At 39.0% G+C, this 26612-nt stretch overlaps 2 protein-coding genes across 2 annotated transcripts in view; both read left to right on the top strand.

The window, feature by feature from the left end:
* The window catches only part of LOC134326237 (zinc finger protein 585A-like), a gene marked incomplete at its 3' end in the record, with an annotated part of 120426 nt that overhangs the window by 42049 nt on the left and 51765 nt on the right, over positions 1-26612 (top strand). The gene's annotated exons all lie outside the window — the stretch shown is intronic.
* On the top strand, positions 3797-23293 carry LOC134325924 (E3 ubiquitin/ISG15 ligase TRIM25-like). Its single transcript, XM_063008125.1, has 7 exons — positions 3797-3870; positions 4584-5178; positions 5295-5390; positions 6019-6255; positions 6761-6920; positions 7153-7212; positions 22524-23293. The coding sequence occupies exons 2-7, from the start codon at positions 4588-4590 to the stop codon at positions 23045-23047; spliced, it is 1668 nt and encodes a 555-aa protein (XP_062864195.1). The 5' UTR covers positions 3797-3870; positions 4584-4587; the 3' UTR covers positions 23048-23293.

The following is a 26612-nucleotide window of genomic DNA, read 5'->3' as shown; positions in this document are numbered from 1 at the left end:
TATGTCAGATGCGTAGTTATTGTAACAGACTTTTCTGTGGTTGTATCGTGACGATGGTTTGATGGACGTTTCTACACGAAGTGAGTGTGTTTTCACTAGGCATGCATCGATACCATTTTTTCCCAACCGAGTACAAGTACATGTATTTTTGTACTCGCCGATACCTATTTAGAATGATGCAATCTGGAGCATTATGGAATAGTTTAGTTTTTAGTGTAAAATAGTGCAGTGGAACAGTTGCTTGCCATCACTAATTGTAAAAAAAAAAACACCGCACAGACATCATTGAGAAAGCTTCTGACAAGCTAACGTAAACGTTCATTAATAAACGCACGTAATTAACGTTGTGCACATCATACATGCGATGCGATTCTGCTGATTGAAATATTTACTTTAAAAAGATAATACAGTCCGATCCCATCTGAGCCGATTCTATCAGCACGTTCGTGGTTCACCTCGGTAAATCGTAAACGACTCTGAGTCGACTCCCGCTCTGTGGTAATAACCAGTATAATTAAGCCTGAGCTTTATAAGGTAAGCGAGTCACACAAAATGTTCTGTAGTATTTGGTGTTTATTTACAACCGCATCATTCATCATAACAGTAAACACAGAGAGATGACTGAGAAAAGAAACTTACGCTGCGCTTACAATGAATCGATTCTTGAATCACTTGTATCGACACTGTGAACAGAGAATTGAACACAAACAGCGGTCGCTGCTTTTGTAACCGGTTATCTTCACTGTTAGCTCTATTTTTAAGGGGTTTTTTTTGTCAAACGGAACTAAATAACATTAAACGTGCGTGTGAGTGTGGTCAGTGAGAATAATTCAATCTGTCTCCCGTGGGTGAAAAATGAATTGCTTTAGTTTTAGAAGTGAAAAAATCTCGTAATGTAATTAGTGCGTTAACGGCACTATTTTTTTTAATCTCGTTAAATTGAGATTGCGTTAATGCGTTATTATCGCGTTAACTTCGACAGCCCTAATATATATATATAAATATATATATATATATATATATATATATATATATATATATATATATATATATATACAGTGTATCACAAAAGTGAGTACACCCCTCAAATTTCTGCAAATATTTTATTATATCTTTTCATGGGACAACACTATAGACATGAAACTTGGATATAACTTAGAGTAGTCAGTGTACAGCTTGTATAGCAGTGTAGATTTACTGTCTTCTGAAAATAACTCAACACACAGCCATTAATGTCTAAATGGCTGGCAACATAAGTGAGTACACCCCACAGTGAACATGTCCAAATTGTGCCCAAAGTGTCAATATTTTGTGTGACCACCATTATTATCACTGCCTTAACCCTCCTGGGCATGGAATTCACCAGAGCTGCACAGGTTGCTACTGGAATCCTCTTCCACTCCTCCATGATGACATCACGGAGCTGGTGGATGTTAGACACCTTGAACTCCTCCACCTTCCACTTGAGGATGCGCCACAGGTGCTCAATTGGGTTTAGTCCATCACCTTTACCTTCAGCTTCCTCAGCAAGGCCGTTGTCATCTTGGAGGTTGTGTTTGGGGTCGTTATCCTGTTGGAAAACTGCCATGAGGCCCAGTTTTCGAAGGGAGGGGATCGTGCTCTGTTTCAGAATGTCACAGTACATGTTGGAATTCATGTTTCCCTCAATGAACCGCAGCTCCCCAGTGCCAGCAACACTCATGCAGCCCAAGACCATGATGCTACCACCACCATGCTTGACTGTAGGCAAGATACAGTTGTCTTGGTACTTCTCACCAGGGTGCCGCCACACATGCTGGACACCATCTGAGCCAAACAAGTTTATCTTGGTCTCGTCAGACCACAGGGCATTTCAGTAATCCATGTTCTTGGACTGCTTGTCTTCAGCAAACTGTTTGCTGGCGTATGGTCTGAGCACTGACAGGCTGACCTCCCACATCTTCAACCTCTGCAGCAATGCTGGCAGCACTCATGTGTCTATTTTTTAAAGCCAACCTCTGGATATGACGCCGAACACGTGGACTCAACTTCTTTGGTCGACCCTGGCGAAGCCTGTTCCGAGTGGAACCTGTCCTGGAAAACCGCTGTATGACCTTGGCCACCATGCTGTAGCTCAGTTTCAGGGTGTTAGCAATCTTCTTATAGCCCAGGCCATCTTTGTGGAGAGCAACAATTCTATTTCTCACATCCTCAGAGAGTTCTTTGCCATGAGGTGCCATGTTGAATATCCAGTGGCCAGTATGAGAGAATTGTACCCAAAACACCAAGTTTAACAGCCCTGCTCCTCATTTACACCTGGGACCTTGACACATGACACCAGGGAGGGACAACGACACATTTGGGCACAATTTGGACATGTTCACTGTGGGGTGTACTCACTTATGTTGCCAGCTATTTAGACATTAATGGCTGTGTGTTGAGTTATTTTCAGAAGACAGTAAATCTACACTGCTATACATATATAAGCTGTACACAGACTACTCTAAATTATATCCAAGTTTCATGTCTATAGTGTTGTCCCATGAAAAGATATAATTATTATTATAGTTATTTTCTATGTATAGTATTCATATAGCTGTTATTTTGGTTCACTTTTGTAATTGGTCTTATTTATAATATCCTGATTATTATTATTATTAAACTTGGCCAGTGATAGCTCAGTGGTTAAGGTACTGGACTAGTAAACAGAAGGTTGCCGGTTCAAGCCCCGCCACCACCAAGTTGCCACTGTTGGGTCCCTGAGCAAGGCCCTTAACCCTCAATTGCTCATTGTGTAAGTCGCTTTGGATAAAAGCGTCTGCTAAATGCTGAAAATGTAAATGTATACTACTTGCTGCAATTATCTTAATAAAATACTTTCTACTGCACAATCTGTAGTTAATCTGTAGCATCTGTAGTTAATCTGTATCATAAATCTACTATTTTATCTATGAGGATGTGAAAGGAGAAGAAAACAGTAAATAAATAGTATCGCAGTGTTTCGGGGGCTATTCCGGCCCAGTTATGGGAGAGTCGGCGGAGATCTGGTATCCGGATTTGGGCCAGTGTATTTGGCCCGATTCTGGGCAGTCATTCAAAAAGAGTCAGAGCCGACACGGGCTGCCGGTGTTACCGGAGTGTTATTGCAAGGTTGTCTAAAGTTTTCAATAATTTAAAGGTTAGTACAAGGTTCCCTTAAGGTTTCAATAATTTTAAGGTTACGGGAACGTTAGGGGAACGTTCCCACAACTATAATGCACAACCAAATGGGTACGTTCTATTTCCGTAAAGAAAACTTTCCCGAGGAACCAAAATGATCCGTTCCCAGAACGTTCTGGTAACCAAAAACTAACGTTCCCGGAACGTTCTGGGAACCAAAAATTCTTAGCTGGGGAAACAGTTGCAGGATGAGACATACATAAAAAGTAGATGTGTGTGTATTATTTAAAATTACACTGAATGATAATTGATTACCTTCAAATAATTGTGCAGCATGTGTTCCTGATTTACATTCAGTTAACAAGTAAAGAAGGACCCACCGCGACCCTGGCCAGGTTCCATATCTCTCTCTCTCTCTCTCTCTCTCTCTCTCTCCTTTAGTTCAGCAGAAGTGAAACTGATCTGATCCTGTTCTGTTCGAGTGTGGATCTGTTCCGTGTCTGTGTTTGTAGTTTTGTTGATAATTGAAGTTGATGAACGCAGGTGAGTTTATACATTTCCACACTTCTGTACATTACTGTGTATTGTTACTTTATGTAGTTCAGATTGTTGATTTGATTTAAACACACTTGTTTTGAACAGAACACTCACGAACTAAACCAGGAAGTCTTGGACATTCGCCAGACATTCGAGTTTCTTTCGGCTCGTGAAACTGCATCAGCTGATTCTGCAGTAAACAAGGAACAAACTACAATCAAATATGTTTAAAAGTTTTTTCTGTAAATGTTTATTTTCTGTTATTTTGTAAATGTGAGGTTAATCTGAGTTGAAACGCTAAGGAAGTGCTAAGGGAGCGTCTACAAAATGCATGAAGCCGAGGTGTAGTTATTACCCAGTGGCATGTACAGTACCATTCAATACAACTGTATAAAGTCCTACAGTATGGGTACAGTAACAATATATAGTGTCAACAATTCTAAAATCAATCATTTTAATATAATAAACGATGCAATAGTTACCTAGTGACATGTACCACCCACTACACTTACATTACAGAAACAAACCCTACATTTTTTTTTTATATAACCAAGGATTTAGTAGTTAACTAGTCACTTGTACTAGTTACTACAACCACATTATAAAAGTCCTACGGCATGGGTACAGGGTACATTAATAATAAAATATAGAAGATTAACAAAAATTAAGAAACACAAATTTTGATAAGATGAAGGTTGTAGTAGTTAACTAGTGTATTATACTGCTTACTACAACAACATTACACATTAAAAGTCCCACAGCATTTTTACAGTAGATAATCAAAAAGTTTAAAAATGAACAAAAATCTAGAAACGTAAACATGAACATAACGCTCACGAACTAAACCAGGAAGTCTGAGCTGCTGTAAATAACTTGCTGTGTTTACTGGTGTTTCTGTTTACGTGTAGAAAAATGGCTGAGTCCAAAATTTCAGTAACTCAGGACGAGTTCAGCTGTTCAGTCTGTCTGGAAACACTGAAGGATCCAGTAACTACACATTGTGGACACAGTTTCTGTATGGTGTGTATTAATAACTGCTGGGATCAGGAGGATGATAAGGGAACATACAGCTGTCCACAGTGTAGACAAACCTTCACTCCAAGACCTGTTGTGAGGAGAAACACAATTCTGGCTGGAGTTGTGGAGAAACTGAAGAAAACAGAACTTCAAGCTCCACATCCTGGTCACTGTTCTGCTAAACCTGAAGATGTGGATTGTGATTACTGTACAGAGAGAAAATCCAAAGCAGTAAAATCCTGTCTGGTGTGTTTGGCCTCTTTCTGTGAAACTCACCTTCAGCCTCATTATCGAATTCCTGTTTATAAGACTCACAAGCTGGTTAAAGCCTCCAGACGACTCCAGGATCAGATCTGCTCTCAGCATAATAAACTGCTGGAGGTTTACTGTCGTACTGATCAGCAGTGTATCTGCCTGATGTGTACCATGGATGATCATAAAGGACATGATACAATATCAGCTGCAGCAGAAAGAACTGAGAAACAGGTAAAATATTATACAGCTCTCTTTAACAAGTAATAACTCATTAGCATTTACACTGACGTTGTTTATGTGGTGCTTGTACACAATACAAGTAAATTCTGAATTGTTATTCTGTGTAGAAGCAACTGCTGGAGATACAGAGAAAATTCCAGGAGAAAATCCAGAACAGAGAGAAGGAACTTTGTGAGCTAATAAATGCTGTGGAGTCTCACAAGGTAAGTTTTATAAACAAAAAGCTCTCAGGATCAGTCCGACTCTCCTTCATTAAACCAATCTCTATTAAAAATGAGATATTTTATATCTCAGGTAACTTTGCAAGTGATGGAGCATTTTTGTTCATGAATTTAAAAGAAATCTTTTAATTCTGCCTGGATAGTTGGTGATTGATGCTGTACAGCAATTCTGAGGTTGTGCTAATAATTATAAGGTTGATAAGATCAGATTGGGGCTTTGACAGAGCCATCCAAAAAGATTATTGATTGTTGCTTTGGATGAAGATGCTTGAACATAAATGACTGTATAAGATTTCTGGTAAAGACTTGAGAAGATCACTACATTGAATTTCCCAGTCCTGGCCAGGCTGCTGTTTCCTGATACTCAAAACAATTTCTGTAACACCATGCTACCACCAGCACATTTTACAGTATATATGGTGCTTTTAGGTTTCATTAGATTTAATCCGCACATATAATTTTAAATTAGGGACATACAGGAGCAGGTGTGTTGTATTGAAAATCTGTGAGGAAATATAACATGCTGATAAATGCAGTAAATATAAAGTGATGATGAACACTGAAGAAGTGCTGGAGTTTGAAAGTTTCCTTTTTCTGAATCCTCTAACAGTGTTCTGCACAGACAGCAGTGAAGAACATTGAGAGGATCTGTACTGAACTAATCAACTCAATTAACAGAAGATGCTCTGAGCTAAAAGATCTGATCAGAGATCGAAAGACAGCAGAAGTAAATCAAGCTGAAAAAGTCCTGAAAGTCCAGTTGGAGCAGCAGATTGTAGAGCTGAAGAGGAAAGATGCTGAACTGGAACAGCTTTCACACACAGAGGATCCCGTCCATTTCCTCCAGGTAACAGCACTAATAATAATTATATTATTGCTGCACCAGTCCAAGTAATAAAATATGTTCAGAATGTTAAAAAACTTGATGACAGTAACATCAAAAAGATAAGAAATAGTATTTTGTGACTTGTAAACATCTGCTGGTTTTAGAAACACGTGATGCAGACAATAAAAGATTGGGTTCAATATTTAGGTAATGGTGGCCTCTAGTGGACAGGTAGTGAAATAACAGGGCTGGTGTTGCTTGATGAAGAATGTTGTGTTTAAACTGTAGGATTATTTAATAATGCATTTTAGAGTCGTTGCTCATAAAAACTGGTCTGTACCTGAATGCTTCTTTTATACCCAAACACAGCTGGATTATCTGTTTAAGATGTTTTTGGAACATTTTACAATCTTCACAGTAGTCTAAATTTGTCCCTGTACCGACTATTTTCAACAGTTTTACAGAAACAAGTTTATTAGTTTATTAGTTTAATCTAATTCTGTGAACATTATCTGTCTGGATGTAGAATTTTCAGTCTCTCTCGGCTCCTGCTGGATCTGCAGAATCAGCCGCCATCACAATCAGTCCTTTCCTCTCATTTGATGATGTTACAAAGTCTGTATCTCAGCTGAGAGAGAAAGTAGAAGAATTCTGGAAAGAGCAGTGTGAGAAGATACCAGATGAAGGTGAGTGAAGGATCATCATTCATTTACTTATTAACCCAGTACTGGTCATGGTCACAGTGAGTCCAGGGTTGAATGAAATACACTCACACTTGGTCAGTAACTTAGAATTAAGGTCACTTTAGACAAACACTAGGAGAACATGCCAAACTTCTTACTGGCGGTACCTGCGACAATTTCTGGTGCAAATATGTATTTACTGTGATAAGTGATTGTACTGTTACTCTTTCTGCAGTGAAGAAAGTCCGGATTACTTCACCTCCTGAACCTGAAATCAGAGAAGATTTTCTACAATGTAAGTTTCTCACAAGCACACAAACATACACAGTGCAGTGAAAAAGTATTTACACCCCCCAGTTATCTGTATTTTTACATATTTGTCACACGTTACTAGTTCAGATGCTACAGCAGCTCAGTCTGGTTTAAGTCTAAATCTGATTAAGTCCAAAATCTAAACTTTATTTCCTCAGATTTATTTTAACAAAGATCTGCTCTTGTTATTTGGAATTGTTGTGTTTTTGTTTTACACGAGTGTTTAATCTTTAAATCATGAACTGATGACCAAACGTTCTTCTTTAATCCTGAAACACCATCACACAACCACCACCATGACTGACTGTTAGTAAGATGTTTTTATTGTAAAATGCTGTTTTAGCTTCATTGCAAGTATAAGAATTCTGACTCATCAGTTCACAGAACATCATCACCAAAAAGCTTGAGGGTCATTAAGGTTCTTATATTGGTAAATGAGAGGCGAGGCTTTATGTTCCTCTTAGTTAACAGTGATTTTACCTTGTGACTCTCTCATGGATTTTATTTGTGCTCAGTCTTCTTCTAATACTGGAATCATTAAATCAGATCTAAATTGAGGTCAGCAGGTCCTGCGGTTTCCTAAATGTTTGTTTGGGTTCTTGTATGTTTTCCTTGATGAGACATTGATGAGCTCCTGAAGCAATCTTAACTGTTCCAAGTGTCATTTAGAGATCATGGCTCTTACTGTGGTTCGCTAAAGTACTAAAATCTTAGGATTGACTTTGTAACTTTTTCCAGACTGATATACAGGGTGGGCCATTTATATGGATACACCTAAATAAAATGGGAATGGTTGGTGATATTAACTTCCTGTTTGTGGCACATTAGTATATGGGAGGGGGAAAACTTTTCAAGATGGGTGGTGACCATGGTGGCCATTTTGAAGTCGGCCATTTTGTATCCAACTTTAGTTTTTTCAATGGGAAGAGGGTCATGTGACACATCAAACTTATTGAGAATTTCACAAGAAAAACAATGGTTTTCTCAAATTTCAATCTCTCTCTTCATTGGTTGTTGTATAAATGACAGTTTAGTGAGCGAATAACCAATGTAAGCTTTTTACCGGGAAAGCCGAGAGAATAAATGATCTACAATAGTTTTTATAAGGTGGGTATGGATTTATATATTCTGGAAACATACAAGATGGTCTTATATAAAGTGGATTATATATTTAATGGAACAACACATGGATATAGATCGGTAAGCAGATAAGTGGTTATGATTTTCTGCTGTTGTGTGATTGATCTGGGTCGCGGTTCTGCTGTTTACGGTACGCTTTCATTTTGCAACGATAGCAAAGCATTATGAAATATTGTGATTTTTGAAGTAAAACAGACAGCATAAATGTGATTGTAAGATTCTGCTGGTTTGTTTTTGATCATGTTCCTACGACGGTGTTGGATATGACGCTTAACACATGGACTCAACTTCTTTGGTCGACCCTGGCGAAGCCTGTTCCGAGTGGAACCTGTCCTGGAAAACCGCTGTATGACCTTGGCCACCATGCTGTAGCTCAGTTTCAGGGTGTTAGCAATCTTCTTATAGCCCAGGCCATCTTTGTGGAGAGCAACAATTCTATTTCTCACATCCTCAGAGAGTTCTTTGCCATGAGGTGCCATGTTGAATATCCAGGGGCCAGTATGAAAGAATTGTACCCAAAACACCAAATTTAACAGCCCTGCTCCCCATTCACACCTGGGACCTTGACACATGACACCAGGGAGGGACAACGACACACTTTGGCACAATGTGGACATGTTCACTGTGAGGTGTACTCACTTATGTTGCAGATATTTAGACATTAATGGCTGTGTGTTGAGTTATTTTCAGAAGACAGTAAATCTACACTGCTATATCAGTTGTACACTGACTACTCTAAGTTATAACCAAGTTTCATTTCTATAGTTTTGTCCCATGAAAAGATATAATCAAATATTTGCAAAAATGTGAGGGGCATACTCACTTTTGTGAGATACTGTATGTGTGTATGTGTAGTGTCTGTGTGATTGCGCAGTGTTTGTGTAATGTGTGTTTGAGTAGTATCTGTGTGTATATGTAGTGTTTGTGCAGTGTTTGTGTAATGTTTGTGTGTGATTGTGTAGTGATTGTGTAGTGTTTGTGTGTATGCGTAGGGTTTGTATGTGTTTGTGTAATGTTTGTGTGTGTAGTGTTTGTGTGTATGCGTAGGGTTTGTATGTGATTATTTAATGATTGTGTGATTGTGTCTGTGTTTGTGTGTGTTTGTGTAATGTATGTGTGTATGTGTAGTATCTGTGTGATTGTGCAGTGTTTGTGTAATGTTTGTGTTTGAGTTGTATTTGTGTGTATGTGTAGTGTCTGTGTGTATTTGTGTAGAGTTTGTGTGTTAGTGTAGGGTTTGTGTGTATGCGTAGGGTTTGTATGTGATTATTTAATGATTGTGTGATTGTGTCTGTGTTTGTGTGTGTTTGTGTAATGTATGTGTGTATGTGTAGTATCTGTGTGATTGTGCAGTGTTTGTGTAATGTTTGTGTTTGAGTTGTATTTGTGTGTATGTGTAGTGTCTGTGTGTATTTGTGTAGTGTTTGTGTGTTAGTGTAGGGTTTGTGTGTGTTTGTGTAATGTATGTTTGTGTGGTGAAGTCAAGATTCAAGAGTTTTACTGTCATGTGCACAGAAGAACCAGCAGTTACACTGTACAATGAAATTCTTACTTTGTTCATCCTCCAAACATCAATAAGTATTGTACATAAAACAAAATTAAACTAACACAATAAAAAAAATATTTAAATTTAAACTATAAAAAAAAACGTTTTATATACAAAGTAATAAAAATAGAAATAAACTAAGGCAGTTCTGATAAATGTCCTGTAGTGCAGGGAAGGACGTTCCAGAAATTCTTTGTGCAGTTTTTATTACACGCTGGAGTGCCTTCCTGTCCTCTGCAGTGCAGTTTCCGTACCAGACTGTGATGGAGCTGGTAAGGACACTTTCCACTCTACATTTGTAGAAGTTGCTGAGAATTTTGGTTGACATGCCAAATTTTTTTAGTCTTCTTAAGAAGTACAGTCTCTGTTGTGACTTTTTGATGATGTGGTGTGTGTTGCAGGACCAGGTGAGATCCTCACTGATGTGCACACCCAGGAATTTGAAGGTTTTCACCTTCTCCACTACTGTTCCACCTATATACAGTGGTGTATGCTGTTCTCCTCTCCTCCTGGGGTCCACAATCAGTTCCTTTGTCTTGTTGATATTTAATGAAAGATTGTTGTTCTGACACCAGCCCACAAGATCTGCTACCTCCTTCCTGTACGCCGTCTCATCCTCCCCAGTAATAAGACCAATGACGGTGGTGTCATCAGCAAACTTAATAATACTGGTGGTGTTATAAGAGGCCACACAGTTATGTGTGAAGAGCGAGTACAGAAGAGGGCTCAGCACGCAGCCTTGAGGTGTCCCAATGTTTATGGTCTTTGTGCTGGATGTTCGCGTGCCAATCCTGACTGACTGAGATCGGTCAGATAGAAAATCTAGTATCCAGTTACAGCACAGCAGTCTCTGATCTCACGTTGTGTTGTTATCCTGGTTCTCAGCTCATCCAGCTTGTTTTCGAGGGAGCGAACGTTAGCCAGCAACAGGCTAGGTAGCGGTGGTCGTGTAGCCCTAGCCTTTAGCCTAGCATGAAGCCCACCTCTCCTGCCACGCTTCCGTTTTGGCCGCTCTGTTCGCCGTCTACGTCGCTCGTCCAATACCGGTGCTGCTGGGCCATGCTGCTCGAATTTGGGTTTGTGTAATGTATGTGTGTGTTTGTGTAGTGTTTGTGTGATTGTGTAGTGTTTGTGTGTATGCTTATGGTTTGTATGTGTTTGTGTAGTGTTTGGGTAATGTATGTGTGTGTTTGTGTAGTGTTTGTGTGTATGTGTAAGGTTTGTGTGTGTTTGTGTAGTGTTTGGGTAATGTATGTGTGTGTTTGTGTAGTGTTTGTGTGTATGTGTATGGTTTGTATGTGTTTGTGTAATGTATGTGTGTGTTTGTGTGATTGTGAAGTGTTTGTGTGATTGTGTAGGGTTTCTATGTGATTGTGTAGTGTTTGTGTGATTGTGTAGTGTTTGTGTAATGTGTGTGTGTTTGTGTGATTGTGTAGTGTTTGTGTGATTGCGTAAGGTTTCTATGTGATTGTGTAGTGTTTGTGTGATTGTGTAGGGTTTGTATGCATTTTTGTTCTGTTTGTGTAATGTGTTTTTTTGTAGTATTTGTGTATATGTGTAGTTTCTGTGTGTATTTGTGCATTGTGTGTGTAATGTGTGTGTTTGTGTAGTGTTTGTGTAATGTATGTGTGAGTTTATGTGATTGTGTTTTTGTGTAATGTATGTGTGTTTGTGTATTGTTTGTGTGTATGCAAATGGTTTGTGTGTGATTGTGTAGTGTTTGTGTGGATGTGTAGTGTCTGTGTGATTGTGCAGTGTTTGTTTAATGTGTGTGTTTGTGTTGTATTTGTGTGTATGCGTAGGGTTTGTATGTGATTGTGTAGTTTGTGTAATATATGTGTGTGTGTGTAATGTATGTGTGTGTTTGTGTACTGTTTGTGTAATGTATGTTTGTGTTTCTTGTCATGTGTAGGGTTTGTGTGTGATTGTGTAGTGTTTGTGTAATGTATGTGTGTGTTTCTTGTCATGTGTAGGGTTTGTGTGTGATTGTGTAGTGTTTTTGTAATGTATGTGTGTTTGTGTAGTGTTTGTGTGATTATGTAGGGTTTGTGTAATGTATGTGTGTGATTGTGGACTGATTGTGTAGTGTTTGTGTGATTGTGTAGTGTTTGTGTGATTGTGTAGTGTTTGTGTGATTGTGTGTATGTGTAGGGTTTGTGTGTTTGTGATGTATGTGTGTGTTTGTGTAGTGTTTGTGTAATGTATGTGTGTATCTGTGTAGTTTTGTGTTATTGTGTAGTGTTTGTGTGTATGTGTAAAATGTGTGTGTGTTTGTGTGATTGTGTAGGGTTTGTGTAGTGTGTGTGTAATGTATATGTGTGTGATTGTGTAGTATCTGTGTGATTGTGTAGTGTTTGTGTGTAAGTGAGTTTGTGTGATTGTGTATTATTTGTATAATGTATGTGTTTGTGTGTATGTGTGAGTTTGTGTTTGTGTCTGTGTGTATGCATGTGATTGTGTCTGTGTGTATGCTTAGGGTTTGTGTGTGATTGTGTAGTGTTTGATTGTGTAGGGTTTGTGTGATTGTGTAGGGTTTGTGTGATTGTGTAGGGTTTGTATGATTGTGTAGGGTTTGTTTGATTGTGTAGTGTTTGTGTGACTGTGTAGGGTTTGTGTGATTGTGTAGGGTTTGTTTGATTGTGTAGGGTTTGTGTGATTGTGTAGTGTTTGTGTGATGGTGTAGGGTTTATTTGATTGTGTAGGGTTTGTGTGATGGTGTAGGGTTTATTTGATTGTGTAGAGTTTGTGTGATGGTGTAGGGTTTATTTGATTGTGTAGGGTTTGATTGTGTAGGGTTTGTGTGATTGTGTAATGTTTGCTTGATTGTGTAGTATTTGATTGTGTAGGGTTTGTGTGATTGTGTAGGGTTTGTGTGATTGTGTAGTGTTTGATTGTGTAGGGTTTGTGTGATTGTGTTGGGTTTGTGTGATTGTGTAGTGTTTGATTGTGTAATATTTGATTGTGTAGGGTTTGTTTGATTGTGTAGGGTTTGTGTGATTGTGTAGGGTTTGTTTGATGGTGTAGGGTTTGTGTGATTGTGTAGGGTTTGTTTGATTGTGTAGGGTTTGTGTGATTGTGTAGGGTTTGTTTGATTGTGTAGGGTTTGTGTGATTGTGTAGGGTTTGTGTGATTGTGTAGGGTTTGTGTGATTGTGTAGTGTTTGATTGTGTAGGGTTTGTGTGATTGTGTAGGGTTTGTTTGATTGTGTAGGGTTTGTGTGATGGTGTAGGGTTTATTTGATTGTGTAGTGTTTGTGTGATGGTGTAGGGTTTATTTGATTGTGTAGGGATTGTGTGATGGTGTAGGGTTTGTGTGATTGTAGTGTTTGTGTAGGGTTTGTTCGATTGTGTAGGGTTTGATTTTGTAGGGTTTGTGTGATTGTGTAGTGTTTGCTTGATTGTGTAGTGTTTGATTGTGTAGGGTTTGTGTGATTGTGTAGGGTTTGTTTGATGGTGTAAGGTTTGTGTGATTGTGTAGTATTTGATTGTGTAGGGTTTTTGTGATTGTGTAGGGTTTGTGAGATTGTGTAGTTTTTGATTGTGTAGTGTTTGATTGTGTAGGGTTTGTGTGATTGTGTAGGGTTTGTGTGATTGTGTAGTGTTTGATTGTGTAGGGTTTGTGTGATTGTGTTGGGTTTGTGTGATTGTGTAGTGTTTGATTGTGTAATATTTGATTGTGTAGGGTTTGTTTGATTGTGTAGGGTTTGTGTGATTGTGTAGGGTTTGTTTGATGGTGTAGGGTTTGTGTGATTGTGTAGGGTTTGTTTGATTGTGTAGGGTTTGTGTGATTGTGTAGGGTTTGTTTGATTGTGTAGGGTTTGTGTGATTGTGTAGGGTTTGTGTGATTGTGTAGTGTTTGATTGTGTAGGGTTTGTGTGATTGTGTAGGGTTTGTTTGATTGTGTAGGGTTTGTGTGAGTATGTAGGGTTTGTGTGATTGTGTAGGGTTTGTGTTATTGTGTAGGGTTTGTGTGATGGTGTAGGGTTTATTTGATTGTGTAGTGTTTGTGTGATGGTGTAGGGTTTATTTGATTGTGTAGGGATTGTGTGATGGTGTAGGGTTTGTGTGATTGTAGTGTTTGTGTAGGGTTTGTTCGATTGTGTAGGGTTTGATTTTGTAGGGTTTGTGTGATTGTGTAGTGTTTGCTTGATTGTGTAGTGTTTGATTGTGTAGGGTTTGTGTGATTGTGTAGGGTTTGTTTGATGGTGTAAGGTTTGTGTGATTGTGTAGTATTTGATTGTGTAGGGTTTTTGTGGTTGTGTAGGGTTTGTGAGATTGTGTAGTTTTTGATTGTGTAGTGTTTGATTGTGTAGGGTTTGTGTGATTGTGTAGGGTTTGTGTGATTGTGTAGTGTTTGATTGTGTAGGGTTTGTGTGATTGTGTAGGGTTTGTGTGATTGTGCAGTGTTTGATTGTGTAGTGTTTGATAGTGTAGAGTTTGTGTGGTTGTGTAGGGTTTGTGTGATTGTGCAGTGTTTGTGTAGTGTTTGGTTGTGTAGGGTTTGTGTGATCGTGTAGTGTTTGATTGTGTAGTGTTTGATTGTGTAGGGTTTGTGTGGTTGTGTAGGGTTTGTGTGATTGTGCAGTGTTTGATTGTGTAGTGTTTGATAGTGTAGAGTTTGTGTGGTTGTGTAGGGTTTGTGTGATTGTGCAGTGTTTGTGTAGTGTTTGGTTGTGTAGGGTTTGTGTGATCGTGTAGTGTTTGATTGTGTAGGGTTTGTTTGATTGTGTAGGGTTTGTGTGATTGTGTAGTGTTTGACTGTGTAGTGTTTGTTTGATTGTGTAGGGTTTGTGTGATTGTGTAGTGTTTGATTGTGTAGTGTTTGATTGTGTAGGGTTTGTGTGATTGTGTAGGGTTTGTGTGATTGTGTAGGGTTTGTGTGATTGTGTAGGGTTTGTGTTATTGTGTAGTGTTTGTGTGATTGTGTAGTGTTTGATTGTGTAGGGTTTGTGTGATTGTTTAGGGTTTGTGTGATTGTGTAGGGTTTGTGTGATTGTGTAGGGTTTGTGTGATTGTGTAGGGTTTGTGTGATGGTGTAGGGTTTATTTGATTGTGTAGGGTTTGTGTGATGGTGTAGGTTTTTTTTATTGTGTAGGGTTTGTGTGATGGTGTAGGGTTTATTTGATTGTGTAGGGTTTGTGTGATGGTGTAGGGTTCGTGTGATTGTGTAGGGTTTGTGTGATGGTGTAGGGTTTATTTGATTGTGTAGGGTTTGTGTGGTTGTGTAGGGTTTGTGTGATTGTGCAGTGTTTGATTGTGTAGTGTTTGATTGTGTAGGGTTTGTGTGGTTGTGTAGGGTTTGTGTGATTGTGCAGTGTTTGTGTAGTGTTTGGTTGTGTAGGGTTTGTGTGATCGTGTAGTGTTTGATTGTGTAGTGTTTGATTGTGTAGGGTTTGTGTGATTGTGTAGTGTTTGATTGTGTAGTGTTTGATTGTGTAGGGTTTGTGTGATTGTGTAGGGTTTGTGTTATTGTGTAGGGTTTGTGTGATTGTGTAGGGTTTGTGTGATGGTGTAGGGTTTGTGTGGTTGTGTAGGGTTTGTGTGATTGTGCAGTGTTTGTGTAGTGTTTGGTTGTGTAGGGTTTGTGTGATCGTGTAGTGTTTGATTGTGTAGTGTTTGATTGTGTAGGGTTTGTTTGATTGTGTAGGGTTTGTGTGATTGTGTAGTGTTTGTGTGATTGTGTAGTGTTTAATTGTGTAGGGTTTGTGTGATTGTGTAGGGTTTGTGTGATTGTGTAGGTTTTGTGTGATTGTGTAGGGTTTGTGTGATATTGTAGTGTTTGATTGTGTAGGGTTTGTTCGATTGTGTAGTGTTTGCTTGATTGTGTAGTGTTTGATTGTGTAGGGTTTGTGTGATTGTGTACGGTTTGTGTGATTGTGTACGGTTTGTGTGATTGTGTAGTGTTTGTGTAGGGTTTGTGTGATGGTGTAGGGTTTATTTGATTGTGTAGGGTTTGTGTGATGGTGTAGGGTTTGTGTGATCTTGTAGTGTTTGATTGTGTAGGGTTTGTGTGATTGTGTAGTGTTTGCTTGATTGTGTAGTGTTTGATTGTGTAGGGTTTGTGTGATTGTGTACGGTTTGTGTGATTGTGTAGGGTTTGTGTGATTGTGTTGGGTTTGTGTGATTGTGCAGTGTTTAATTGTGTAATGTTTGATTGTGTAGTGATTGCTTGATTGTGTAGTGTTTGGTTGTGTAGGGTTTGTGTGATTGTGTAGAGTTTGTGTGATTGTGTAGGGTTTGTGTGATTGTGTTGGGTTTGTTTGATGGTGTAGGGTTTGTGTGATTGTGTAGGGTTTGTTTGATTGTGTAATGTTTGATTGTGTAGTGTGTCATTGTGTAAAGTTTGTGTGATTGTGTAGTGTTTGATTGTGTAGGGTTTGTGTGATTGTGTTGGGTTTGTTTGATTGTGTAGTGTTTGATTGTGTAGTGTGTGATTGTGTAGAGTTTGTGTGATTGTGTAGGGTTTGTGTGATTGTGTAGCGTTTGATTGTGTAGGGTTTGTGTGATTGTGTAGGGTTTTTTGATTGTGTAGTGTTTGATTGTGTGGGGTTTGTGTGGTTGTGTAGGGTTTGTGTGGTTGTGTAGGGTTTGTGTGATTGTGCAGTGTTTGTGTAGTGTTTGATTGTGTAGGGTTTGTGTGATCGTGTAGTGTTTGATTGTGTAGGGTTTGATTGTGTAGGGTTTCTGTGATTGTGTAGGGTTTGTTTGATTGTGTAGGGTTTGTGTGATTGTGTAGGGTTTGTGTAGTTTTTCATTGTGTAGGGTTTGTGTGATTGTGTAGGGTTTTGTGTGATTGTGCAGTGTTTGTGTAGTGTTTGATTGTTTAGGGTTTGATTGTGTAGGGTTTGTGTGATTGTGTAGGGTTTGTTTGATTGTGTACGGTTTGTGTGATTGTGTAGGGTTTGTGTGATTGTGTAGGGTTTGATTGTGTAGGGTTTCTGTGATTGTGTAGTGTTTGATTGTGTAGGGTTTGTGTGATCGTGTAGTGTTTGATTGTGTAGTGTTTGATTGTGTAGGGTTTGTGTGGTTGTGTAGGGTTTGTGTGATTGTGCAGTGTTTGATTGTGTAGTGTTTGTGCGATTGTGTAGGGTTTGTGTGATTGTGCAGTGTTTGATTGTGTAGGGTTTGATTGTGTAGGGTTTGTGTGATTGTGTAGGGTTTGTTTGATTGTGTAGGGTTGGTGTGATTGTGTAGGGTTTGTGTGATTGTGTAGTGTTTGATTGTGTAGGGTTTGTGTGATTGTGTAGGGTTTGTGTGATTGTGTAGTGTTTGATTGTGTAGGGTTTGTGTGATTGTGTAGGGTTTGTGTGATTGTGTAGTGTTTGATTGTGTAGGGTTTGTGTGATTGTGTAGGGTTTGTGTGATTGTGCAGTGTTTGATTGTGTAGTGTTTGATAGTGTAGAGTTTGTGTGGTTGTGTAGGGTTTGTGTGATTGTGCAGTGTTTGTGTAGTGTTTGGTTGTGTGGGGTTTGTGTGATCGTGTAGTGTTTGATTGTGTAGTGTTTGATTGTGTAGGGTTTGTGTGGTTGTGTAGGGTTTGTGTGATTGTGCAGTGTTTGATTGTGTAGTGTTTGATAGTGTAGAGTTTGTGTGGTTGTGTAGGGTTTGTGTGATTGTGCAGTGTTTGTGTAGTGTTTGGTTGTGTAGGGTTTGTGTGATCGTGTAGTGTTTGATTGTGTAGGGTTTGTTTGATTGTGTAGGGTTTGTGTGATTGTGTAGTGTTTGATTGTGTAGTGTTTGTTTGATTGTGTAGGGTTTGTGTGATTGTGTAGGGTTTGATTGTGTAGTGTTTGATTGTGTAGGGTTTGTGTGATTGTGTAGGGTTTGTGTGATTGTGTAGGGTTTGTGTGATTGTGTAGGGTTTGTGTTATTGTGTAGTGTTTGATTGTGTAGGGTTTGTGTGATTGTGTAGGGTTTGTGTGATTGTGTAGGTTTTGTGTGATTGTTTAGGGTTTGTGTGATTGTGTAGGGTTTGTGTGATGGTGTAGGGTTTATTTGATTGTGTAGGGTTTGTGTGATGGTGTAGGTTTTTTTTATTGTGTAGGGTTTGTGTGATGGTGTAGGGTTTATTTGATTGTGTAGGGTTTGTGTGATGGTGTAGGGTTCGTGTGATTGTGTAGGGTTTGTGTGATGGTGTAGGGTTTATTTGATTGTGTAGGGTTTGTGTGGTTGTGTAGGGTTTGTGTGATTGTGCAGTGTTTGATTGTGTAGTGTTTGATTGTGTAGGGTTTGTGTGGTTGTGTAGGGTTTGTGTGATTGTGCAGTGTTTGTGTAGTGTTTGGTTGTGTAGGGTTTGTGTGATTGTGTAGTGTTTGATTGTGTAGTGTTTGATTGTGTAGGGTTTGTGTGATTGTGTAGTGTTTGATTGTGTAGGGTTTGTGTGATTGTGTAGGGTTTGTGTTATTGTGTAGGGTTTGTGTGATTGTGTAGGGTTTGTGTGATGGTGTAGGGTTTGTGTGGTTGTGTAGGGTTTGTGTGATTGTGCAGTGTTTGTGTAGTGTTTGGTTGTGTAGGGTTTGTGTGATCGTGTAGTGTTTGATTGTGTAGTGTTTGATTGTGTAGGGTTTGTTTGATTGTGTAGGGTTTGTGTGATTGTGTAGTGTTTGTGTGATTGTGTAGTGTTTGATTGTGTAGGGTTTGTGTGGTTGTGTAGGGTTTGTGTGATTGTGCAGTGTTTGTGTAGTGTTTGGTTGTGTAGGGTTTGTGTGATCGTGTAGTGTTTGATTGTGTAGGGTTTGTTTGATTGTGTAGGGTTTGTGTGATTGTGTAGGGTTTGATTGTGTAGTGTTTGTTTGATTGTGTAGGGTTTGTGTGATTGTGTAGTGTTTGATTGTGTAGGGTTTGTGTGATTGTGTAGGGTTTGTGTGATTGTGTAGGGTTTGTGTTATTGTGTAGTGTTTGTGTGATTGTGTAGTGTTTGATTGTGTAGGGTTTGTGTGATTGTTTAGGGTTTGTGTGATTGTGTAGGTTTTGTGTGATTGTGTAGGGTTTGTGTGATTGTGTAGGGTTTGTGTGATGGTGTAGGGTTTATTTGATTGTGTAGGGTTTGTGTGATGGTGTAGGTTTTTTTTATTGTGTAGGGTTTGTGTGATGGTGTAGGGTTTATTTGATTGTGTAGGGTTTGTGTGATGGTGTAGGGTTCGTGTGATTGTGTAGGGTTTGTGTGATGGTGTAGGGTTTATTTGATTGTGTAGGGTTTGTGTGGTTGTGTAGGGTTTGTGTGATTGTGCAGTGTTTGATTGTGTAGTGTTTGATTGTGTAGGGTTTGTGTGGTTGTGTAGGGTTTGTGTGATTGTGCAGTGTTTGTGTAGTGTTTGGTTGCGTAGGGTTTGTGTGATCGTGTAGTGTTTGATTGTGTAGTGTTTGATTGTGTAGTGTTTGTGTGATTGTGTAGTGTTTGATTGTGTAGTGTTTGATTGTGTAAGGTTTGTGTGATTGTGTAGGGTTTGTGTTATTGTGTAGGGTTTGTGTGATTGTGTAGGGTTTGTGTGATGGTGTAGGGTTTGTGTTGTTGTGTAGGGTTTGTGTGATTGTGCAGTGTTTGTGTAGTGTTTGGTTGTGTAGGGTTTGTGTGATCGTGTAGTGTTTGATTGTGTAGTGTTTGATTGTGTAGGGTTTGTTTGATTGTGTAGGGTTTGTGTGATTGTGTAGTGTTTGTGTGATTGTGTAGTGTTTGATTGTGTAGGGTTTGTGTGATTGTGTAGGGTTTGTGTGATTGTGTAGGTTTTGTGTGATTGTGTAGGGTTTGTGTGATATTGTAGTGTTTGATTGTGTAGGGTTTGTTCGATTGTGTAGTGTTTGCTTGATTGTGTAGTGTTTGATTGTGTAGGGTTTGTGTGATTGTGTACGGTTTGTGTGATTGTGTACGGTTTGTGTGATTGTGTAGTGTTTGTGTAGGGTTTGTGTGATGGTGTAGGGTTTATTTGATTGTGTAGGGTTTGTGTGATGGTGTAGGGTTTGTGTGATCTTGTAGTGTTTGATTGTGTAGGGTGTGTGTGATTGTGCAGTGTTTGCTTGATTGTGTAGTGTTTGATTGTGTAGGGTTTGTGTGATTGTGTACGGTTTGTGTGATTGTGTAGGGTTTGTGTGATTGTGTTGGGTTTGTGTGATTGTGCAGTGTTTAATTGTGTAATGTTTGATTGTGTAGTGATTGCTTGATTGTGTAGTGTTTGGTTGTGTAGGGTTTGTGTGATTGTGTAGAGTTTGTGTGATTGTGTAATGTTTGATTGTGTAGGGTTTGTGTGATTGTGTTGGGTTTGTTTGATGGTGTAGGGTTTGTGTGATTGTGTAGGGTTTGTTTGATTGTGTAATGTTTGATTGTGTAGTGTGTCATTGTGTAAAGTTTGTGTGATTGTGTAGTGTTTGATTGTGTAGGGTTTGTGTGATTGTGTTGGGTTTGTTTGATTGTGTAGTGTTTGATTGTGTAGTGTGTGATTGTGTAGAGTTTGTGTGATTGTGTAGGGTTTGTGTGATTGTGTAGCGTTTGATTGTGTAGGGTTTGTGTGATTGTGTAGGGTTTTTTGATTGTGTAGTGTTTAATTGTGTGGGGTTTGTGTGGTTGTGTAGGGTTTGTGTGGTTGTGTAGGGTTTGTGTGATTGTGCAGTGTTTGTGTAGTGTTTGATTGTGTAGGGTTTGTGTGATCGTGTAGTGTTTGATTGTGTAGGGTTTGTGTGATTGTGTAGGGTTTGTGTGATTGTGTAGGATTTGTGTGATTGTGCAGTGTTTGTGTAGTGTTTGATTGTGTAGGGTTTGTGTGATCGTGTAGTGTTTGATTGTGTAGGGTTTGATTGTGTAGGGTTTCTGTGATTGTGTAGGGTTTGTTTGATTGTGTAGGGTTTGTGTAGTTTTTCATTGTGTAGTGTTTGTGTGATTGTGTAGGGTTTTGTGTGATTGTGCAGTGTTTGATTGTTTAGGGTTTGTGTGATTGTGTAGGGTTTGTGTGATTGTGTAGGGTTTGATTGTGTAGGGTTTCTGTGATTGTGTAGTGTTTGATTGTGTAGGGTTTGTGTGATCGTGTAGTGTTTGATTGTGTAGTGTTTGATTGTGTAGAGTTTGTGTGATTGTGTAGGGTTTGTGTGATTTTGTAGTGTTTGATTGTGTAGGGTTTGTGCGATTGTGTAGGGTTTGTGTGATTGTGCAGTGTTTGATTGTGTAGGGTTTGATTGTGTAGGGTTTGTGTGATTGTGTAGGGTTTGTTTGATTGTGTAGGGTTGGTGTGATTGTGTAGGGTTTGTGTGATTGTGTAGGGTTTGTGTGATGTGTAGGGTTTGTGTGATTGTGTAGGGTTTGTGTGATTGTGTAGTGTTTGTGTGATTGTGTAGGGTTTGTGTGATTGTGTAGGGTTTGTGTGATTGTGTAGTGTTTGTGTGATTGTGTAGTGTTTGTGTGATGTGTAGGGTTTGTGTGATTGTGTAGTGTTTGATTGTGTAGTGTTTGTGTGATTGTGTAGTGTTTGCTTGATTGTGTAGTGTTTGATTGTGTAGGGTTTGTGTGATTGTGTAGGGTTTGTGTGATTGTGTAGGGTTTGTGTGATTGTGTTTGGTTTGTGTGATTGTGTAGTGTTTGATTGTGTAATGTTTGATTGTGTAGGGTTTGTTTGATTGTGTATGGTTTGTGTGATTGTGTAGGGTTTGTTTGATGGTGTAGGGTTTGTGTGATTGTGTAGGGTTTGGTTGATTGTGTAGGGTTTGTGTGATTGTGTAGTGTTTGATTGTGTAGGGTTTGTGTGATTGTGTAGTTTTTGTGTGATTGTGTAGTATTTGATTGTGTAGGGTTTGTGTGATTGTGTAGGGTTTGTGTGATTGTGTAGATTTTGATCGTGTAGTGTTTGATTGTGTAGGGTTTGTGTGATTGTGTAGGGTTTGTTTGATTGTGTAGGGTTTGTGTGGTTGTGTAGGGTTTGTGATTATGCAGTGTTTGTGTGATTGTGTAGTGTTTGATTGTGTAGGGTTTGTGTGATCGTGTAGTGTTTGATTGTGTAGGGTGTGTGTGAGTGTAGGGTTTGTTTGATTGTGTAGGGTTTGTGTGATTGTGTAGGGTTTGTGTGATTGTGCAGTGTTTGTGTAGTGTTTGATTGTGTAGGGTTTGTGTGATCGTGTAGTGTTTGATTGTGTAGGGTTTGATTGTGTAGGGTTTGTGTGATTGTGTAGGGTTTGTTTGATTGTGTAGGGCTTGTGTGATTGTGTAGTGTTTGATTGTGTAGGGTTTGTTTGATTGTGTAGTGTTTGATTGTGTAGGGTTTGTGTGATTGTGTAGTGTTTGATTGTGTAGGGTTTGTGTGATTGTGTAGTGTGTGATTGTGTAGGGTTTGTGTGATTGTGTAGGGTTTGTATGCATTTTTGTAGTGTTTTTTTAATGTGTATGTGTGTTTGTGTAGTATTTGTGTGTATGTTTAATGTGTGTTTGTGTATTTTGTGTGTTTGTGTGTGTGGTGTTTGTGTAATGTGTGTGTTTGTGTAGTGTTTGTGTAATGTGTGTGTGATTGTGTGTATGTGTAGGGTTTGTGTGTGTTTGGATTGTGTGTTGCTATGTATAATTACACACACTGTACACACTCTCTCTCTCTCTCTCTTCTATGTTAATTGGTTTATTTTGTGTTTCCTCTCCAGATGTTTGTCGGTTCACACTGGATCCAAACACAGTAAATAAAAACCTCCGTCTGTCTGAGGAGAACAAAGTGGTGACCTGCAGTAGAACATCACAGTCGTATCCTGATCATCCAGATAGATTTGATAATCACTCTCAGGTTGTGTGTAGAGAGAGTGTGAGTGGACGCTGTTACTGGGAGGTTGAGTTGAGTGGGGATTATGGGGTTTATATAGCAGTGTCATATAAAAGCATCAGCAGGAAGGGAGATGGTGATGAGTGTTGGTTTGGACGTAATGATCAGTCCTGGAGTTTAGACTGTTCTTCATCCAGATTTTCATTCAGGCACAATAACAAAGGGACTGAAATTCCCATAATGCCGAGTTCCTCTAGAATAGGAGTGTATGTGGATTATGAAGCAGGAACTCTGACCTTCTACAGCGTCTCTGATACAATGAAGCTCCTCCACAGAGTTCAGACCACGTTCACTCAGCTCCTCTACCCGGGGTTTTTTCTTTATTCAGGATCAGTGAAACTGTCAGATTGAACAAATTAAATGTAACATTTACATGAAAGTGTAACATTAAACTGTTTGAGTGATTTTAGAATCTGTGAGGCAGTGATACATTTATGAAGATTTTCTTTTTCAATTTATTAATCACTATTTATTCAGTGCTGTGAAAAAGTATTTACCCCCTTTCCTGATTTCTTCTTTTCTTGAATATTTATCATCTAAATGGATTCAAATATTAAAACTAAATTAAATAAAAGACAAGCTGAATATTTAAAAACATAAAAGAGAAAATGTGTGTACATGATTGTGTAGGGTTTGTGTGGTTGTGTAGGGTTTGTGTGATTGTGCAGTGTTTGTGTAGTGTTTGGTTGCGTAGGGTTTGTGTGATCGTGTAGTGTTTGATTGTGTAGTGTTTGATTGTGTAGTGTTTGTGTGATTGTGTAGTGTTTGATTGTGTAGTGTTTGATTGTGTAAGGTTTGTGTGATTGTGTAGGGTTTGTGTTATTGTGTAGGGTTTGTGTGATTGTGTAGGGTTTGTGTGATGGTGTAGGGTTTGTGTTGTTGTGTAGGGTTTGTGTGATTGTGCAGTGTTTGTGTAGTGTTTGGTTGTGTAGGGTTTGTGTGATCGTGTAGTGTTTGATTGTGTAGTGTTTGATTGTGTAGGGTTTGTTTGATTGTGTAGGGTTTGTGTGATTGTGTAGTGTTTGTGTGATTGTGTAGTGTTTGATTGTGTAGGGTTTGTGTGATTGTGTAGGGTTTGTGTGATTGTGTAGGTTTTGTGTGATTGTGTAGGGTTTGTGTGATATTGTAGTGTTTGATTGTGTAGGGTTTGTTCGATTGTGTAGTGTTTGCTTGATTGTGTAGTGTTTGATTGTGTAGGGTTTGTGTGATTGTGTACGGTTTGTGTGATTGTGTACGGTTTGTGTGATTGTGTAGTGTTTGTGTAGGGTTTGTGTGATGGTGTAGGGTTTATTTGATTGTGTAGGGTTTGTGTGATGGTGTAGGGTTTGTGTGATCTTGTAGTGTTTGATTGTGTAGGGTGTGTGTGATTGTGCAGTGTTTGCTTGATTGTGTAGTGTTTGATTGTGTAGGGTTTGTGTGATTGTGTACGGTTTGTGTGATTGTGTAGGGTTTGTGTGATTGTGTTGGGTTTGTGTGATTGTGCAGTGTTTAATTGTGTAATGTTTGATTGTGTAGTGATTGCTTGATTGTGTAGTGTTTGGTTGTGTAGGGTTTGTGTGATTGTGTAGAGTTTGTGTGATTGTGTAATGTTTGATTGTGTAGGGTTTGTGTGATTGTGTTGGGTTTGTTTGATGGTGTAGGGTTTGTGTGATTGTGTAGGGTTTGTTTGATTGTGTAATGTTTGATTGTGTAGTGTGTCATTGTGTAAAGTTTGTGTGATTGTGTAGTGTTTGATTGTGTAGGGTTTGTGTGATTGTGTTGGGTTTGTTTGATTGTGTAGTGTTTGATTGTGTAGTGTGTGATTGTGTAGAGTTTGTGTGATTGTGTAGGGTTTGTGTGATTGTGTAGCGTTTGATTGTGTAGGGTTTGTGTGATTGTGTAGGGTTTTTTGATTGTGTAGTGTTTAATTGTGTGGGGTTTGTGTGGTTGTGTAGGGTTTGTGTGGTTGTGTAGGGTTTGTGTGATTGTGCAGTGTTTGTGTAGTGTTTGATTGTGTAGGGTTTGTGTGATCGTGTAGTGTTTGATTGTGTAGGGTTTGTGTGATTGTGTAGGGTTTGTGTGATTGTGTAGGATTTGTGTGATTGTGCAGTGTTTGTGTAGTGTTTGATTGTGTAGGGTTTGTGTGATCGTGTAGTGTTTGATTGTGTAGGGTTTGATTGTGTAGGGTTTCTGTGATTGTGTAGGGTTTGTTTGATTGTGTAGGGTTTGTGTAGTTTTTCATTGTGTAGTGTTTGTGTGATTGTGTAGGGTTTTGTGTGATTGTGCAGTGTTTGATTGTTTAGGGTTTGTGTGATTGTGTAGGGTTTGTGTGATTGTGTAGGGTTTGATTGTGTAGGGTTTCTGTGATTGTGTAGTGTTTGATTGTGTAGGGTTTGTGTGATCGTGTAGTGTTTGATTGTGTAGTGTTTGATTGTGTAGAGTTTGTGTGATTGTGTAGGGTTTGTGTGATTTTGTAGTGTTTGATTGTGTAGGGTTTGTGCGATTGTGTAGGGTTTGTGTGATTGTGCAGTGTTTGATTGTGTAGGGTTTGATTGTGTAGGGTTTGTGTGATTGTGTAGGGTTTGTTTGATTGTGTAGGGTTGGTGTGATTGTGTAGGGTTTGTGTGATTGTGTAGGGTTTGTGTGATGTGTAGGGTTTGTGTGATTGTGTAGGGTTTGTGTGATTGTGTAGTGTTTGTGTGATTGTGTAGGGTTTGTGTGATTGTGTAGGGTTTGTGTGATTGTGTAGTGTTTGTGTGATTGTGTAGTGTTTGTGTGATGTGTAGGGTTTGTGTGATTGTGTAGTGTTTGATTGTGTAGTGTTTGTGTGATTGTGTAGTGTTTGCTTGATTGTGTAGTGTTTGATTGTGTAGGGTTTGTGTGATTGTGTAGGGTTTGTGTGATTGTGTAGGGTTTGTGTGATTGTGTTTGGTTTGTGTGATTGTGTAGTGTTTGATTGTGTAATGTTTGATTGTGTAGGGTTTGTTTGATTGTGTATGGTTTGTGTGATTGTGTAGGGTTTGTTTGATGGTGTAGGGTTTGTGTGATTGTGTAGGGTTTGTGTGATTGTGTAGTGTTTGATTGTGTAGGGTTTGTGTGATTGTGTAGTTTTTGTGTGATTGTGTAGTATTTGATTGTGTAGGGTTTGTGTGATTGTGTAGGGTTTGTGTGATTGTGTAGATTTTGATCGTGTAGTGTTTGATTGTGTAGGGTTTGTGTGATTGTGTAGGGTTTGTTTGATTGTGTAGGGTTTGTGTGGTTGTGTAGGGTTTGTGATTATGCAGTGTTTGTGTGATTGTGTAGTGTTTGATTGTGTAGGGTTTGTGTGATCGTGTAGTGTTTGATTGTGTAGGGTGTGTGTGAGTGTAGGGTTTGTTTGATTGTGTAGGGTTTGTGTGATTGTGTAGGGTTTGTGTGATTGTGCAGTGTTTGTGTAGTGTTTGATTGTGTAGGGTTTGTGTGATCGTGTAGTGTTTGATTGTGTAGGGTTTGATTGTGTAGGGTTTGTGTGATTGTGTAGGGTTTGTTTGATTGTGTAGGGCTTGTGTGATTGTGTAGTGTTTGATTGTGTAGGGTTTGTTTGATTGTGTAGTGTTTGATTGTGTAGGGTTTGTGTGATTGTGTAGTGTTTGATTGTGTAGGGTTTGTGTGATTGTGTAGTGTGTGATTGTGTAGGGTTTGTGTGATTGTGTAGGGTTTGTATGCATTTTTGTAGTGTTTTTTTAATGTGTATGTGTGTTTGTGTAGTATTTGTGTGTATGTTTAATGTGTGTTTGTGTATTTTGTGTGTTTGTGTGTGTGGTGTTTGTGTAATGTGTGTGTTTGTGTAGTGTTTGTGTAATGTGTGTGTGATTGTGTGTATGTGTAGGGTTTGTGTGTGTTTGGATTGTGTGTTGCTATGTATAATTACACACACTGTACACACTCTCTCTCTCTC

Source organism: Trichomycterus rosablanca, chromosome 14 (assembly GCF_030014385.1).
Source record: "Trichomycterus rosablanca isolate fTriRos1 chromosome 14, fTriRos1.hap1, whole genome shotgun sequence".
Taxonomy (NCBI): Eukaryota; Metazoa; Chordata; class Actinopteri; order Siluriformes; family Trichomycteridae; genus Trichomycterus; species Trichomycterus rosablanca.
This window is presented reverse-complemented; position numbering and strand designations above follow the sequence as displayed.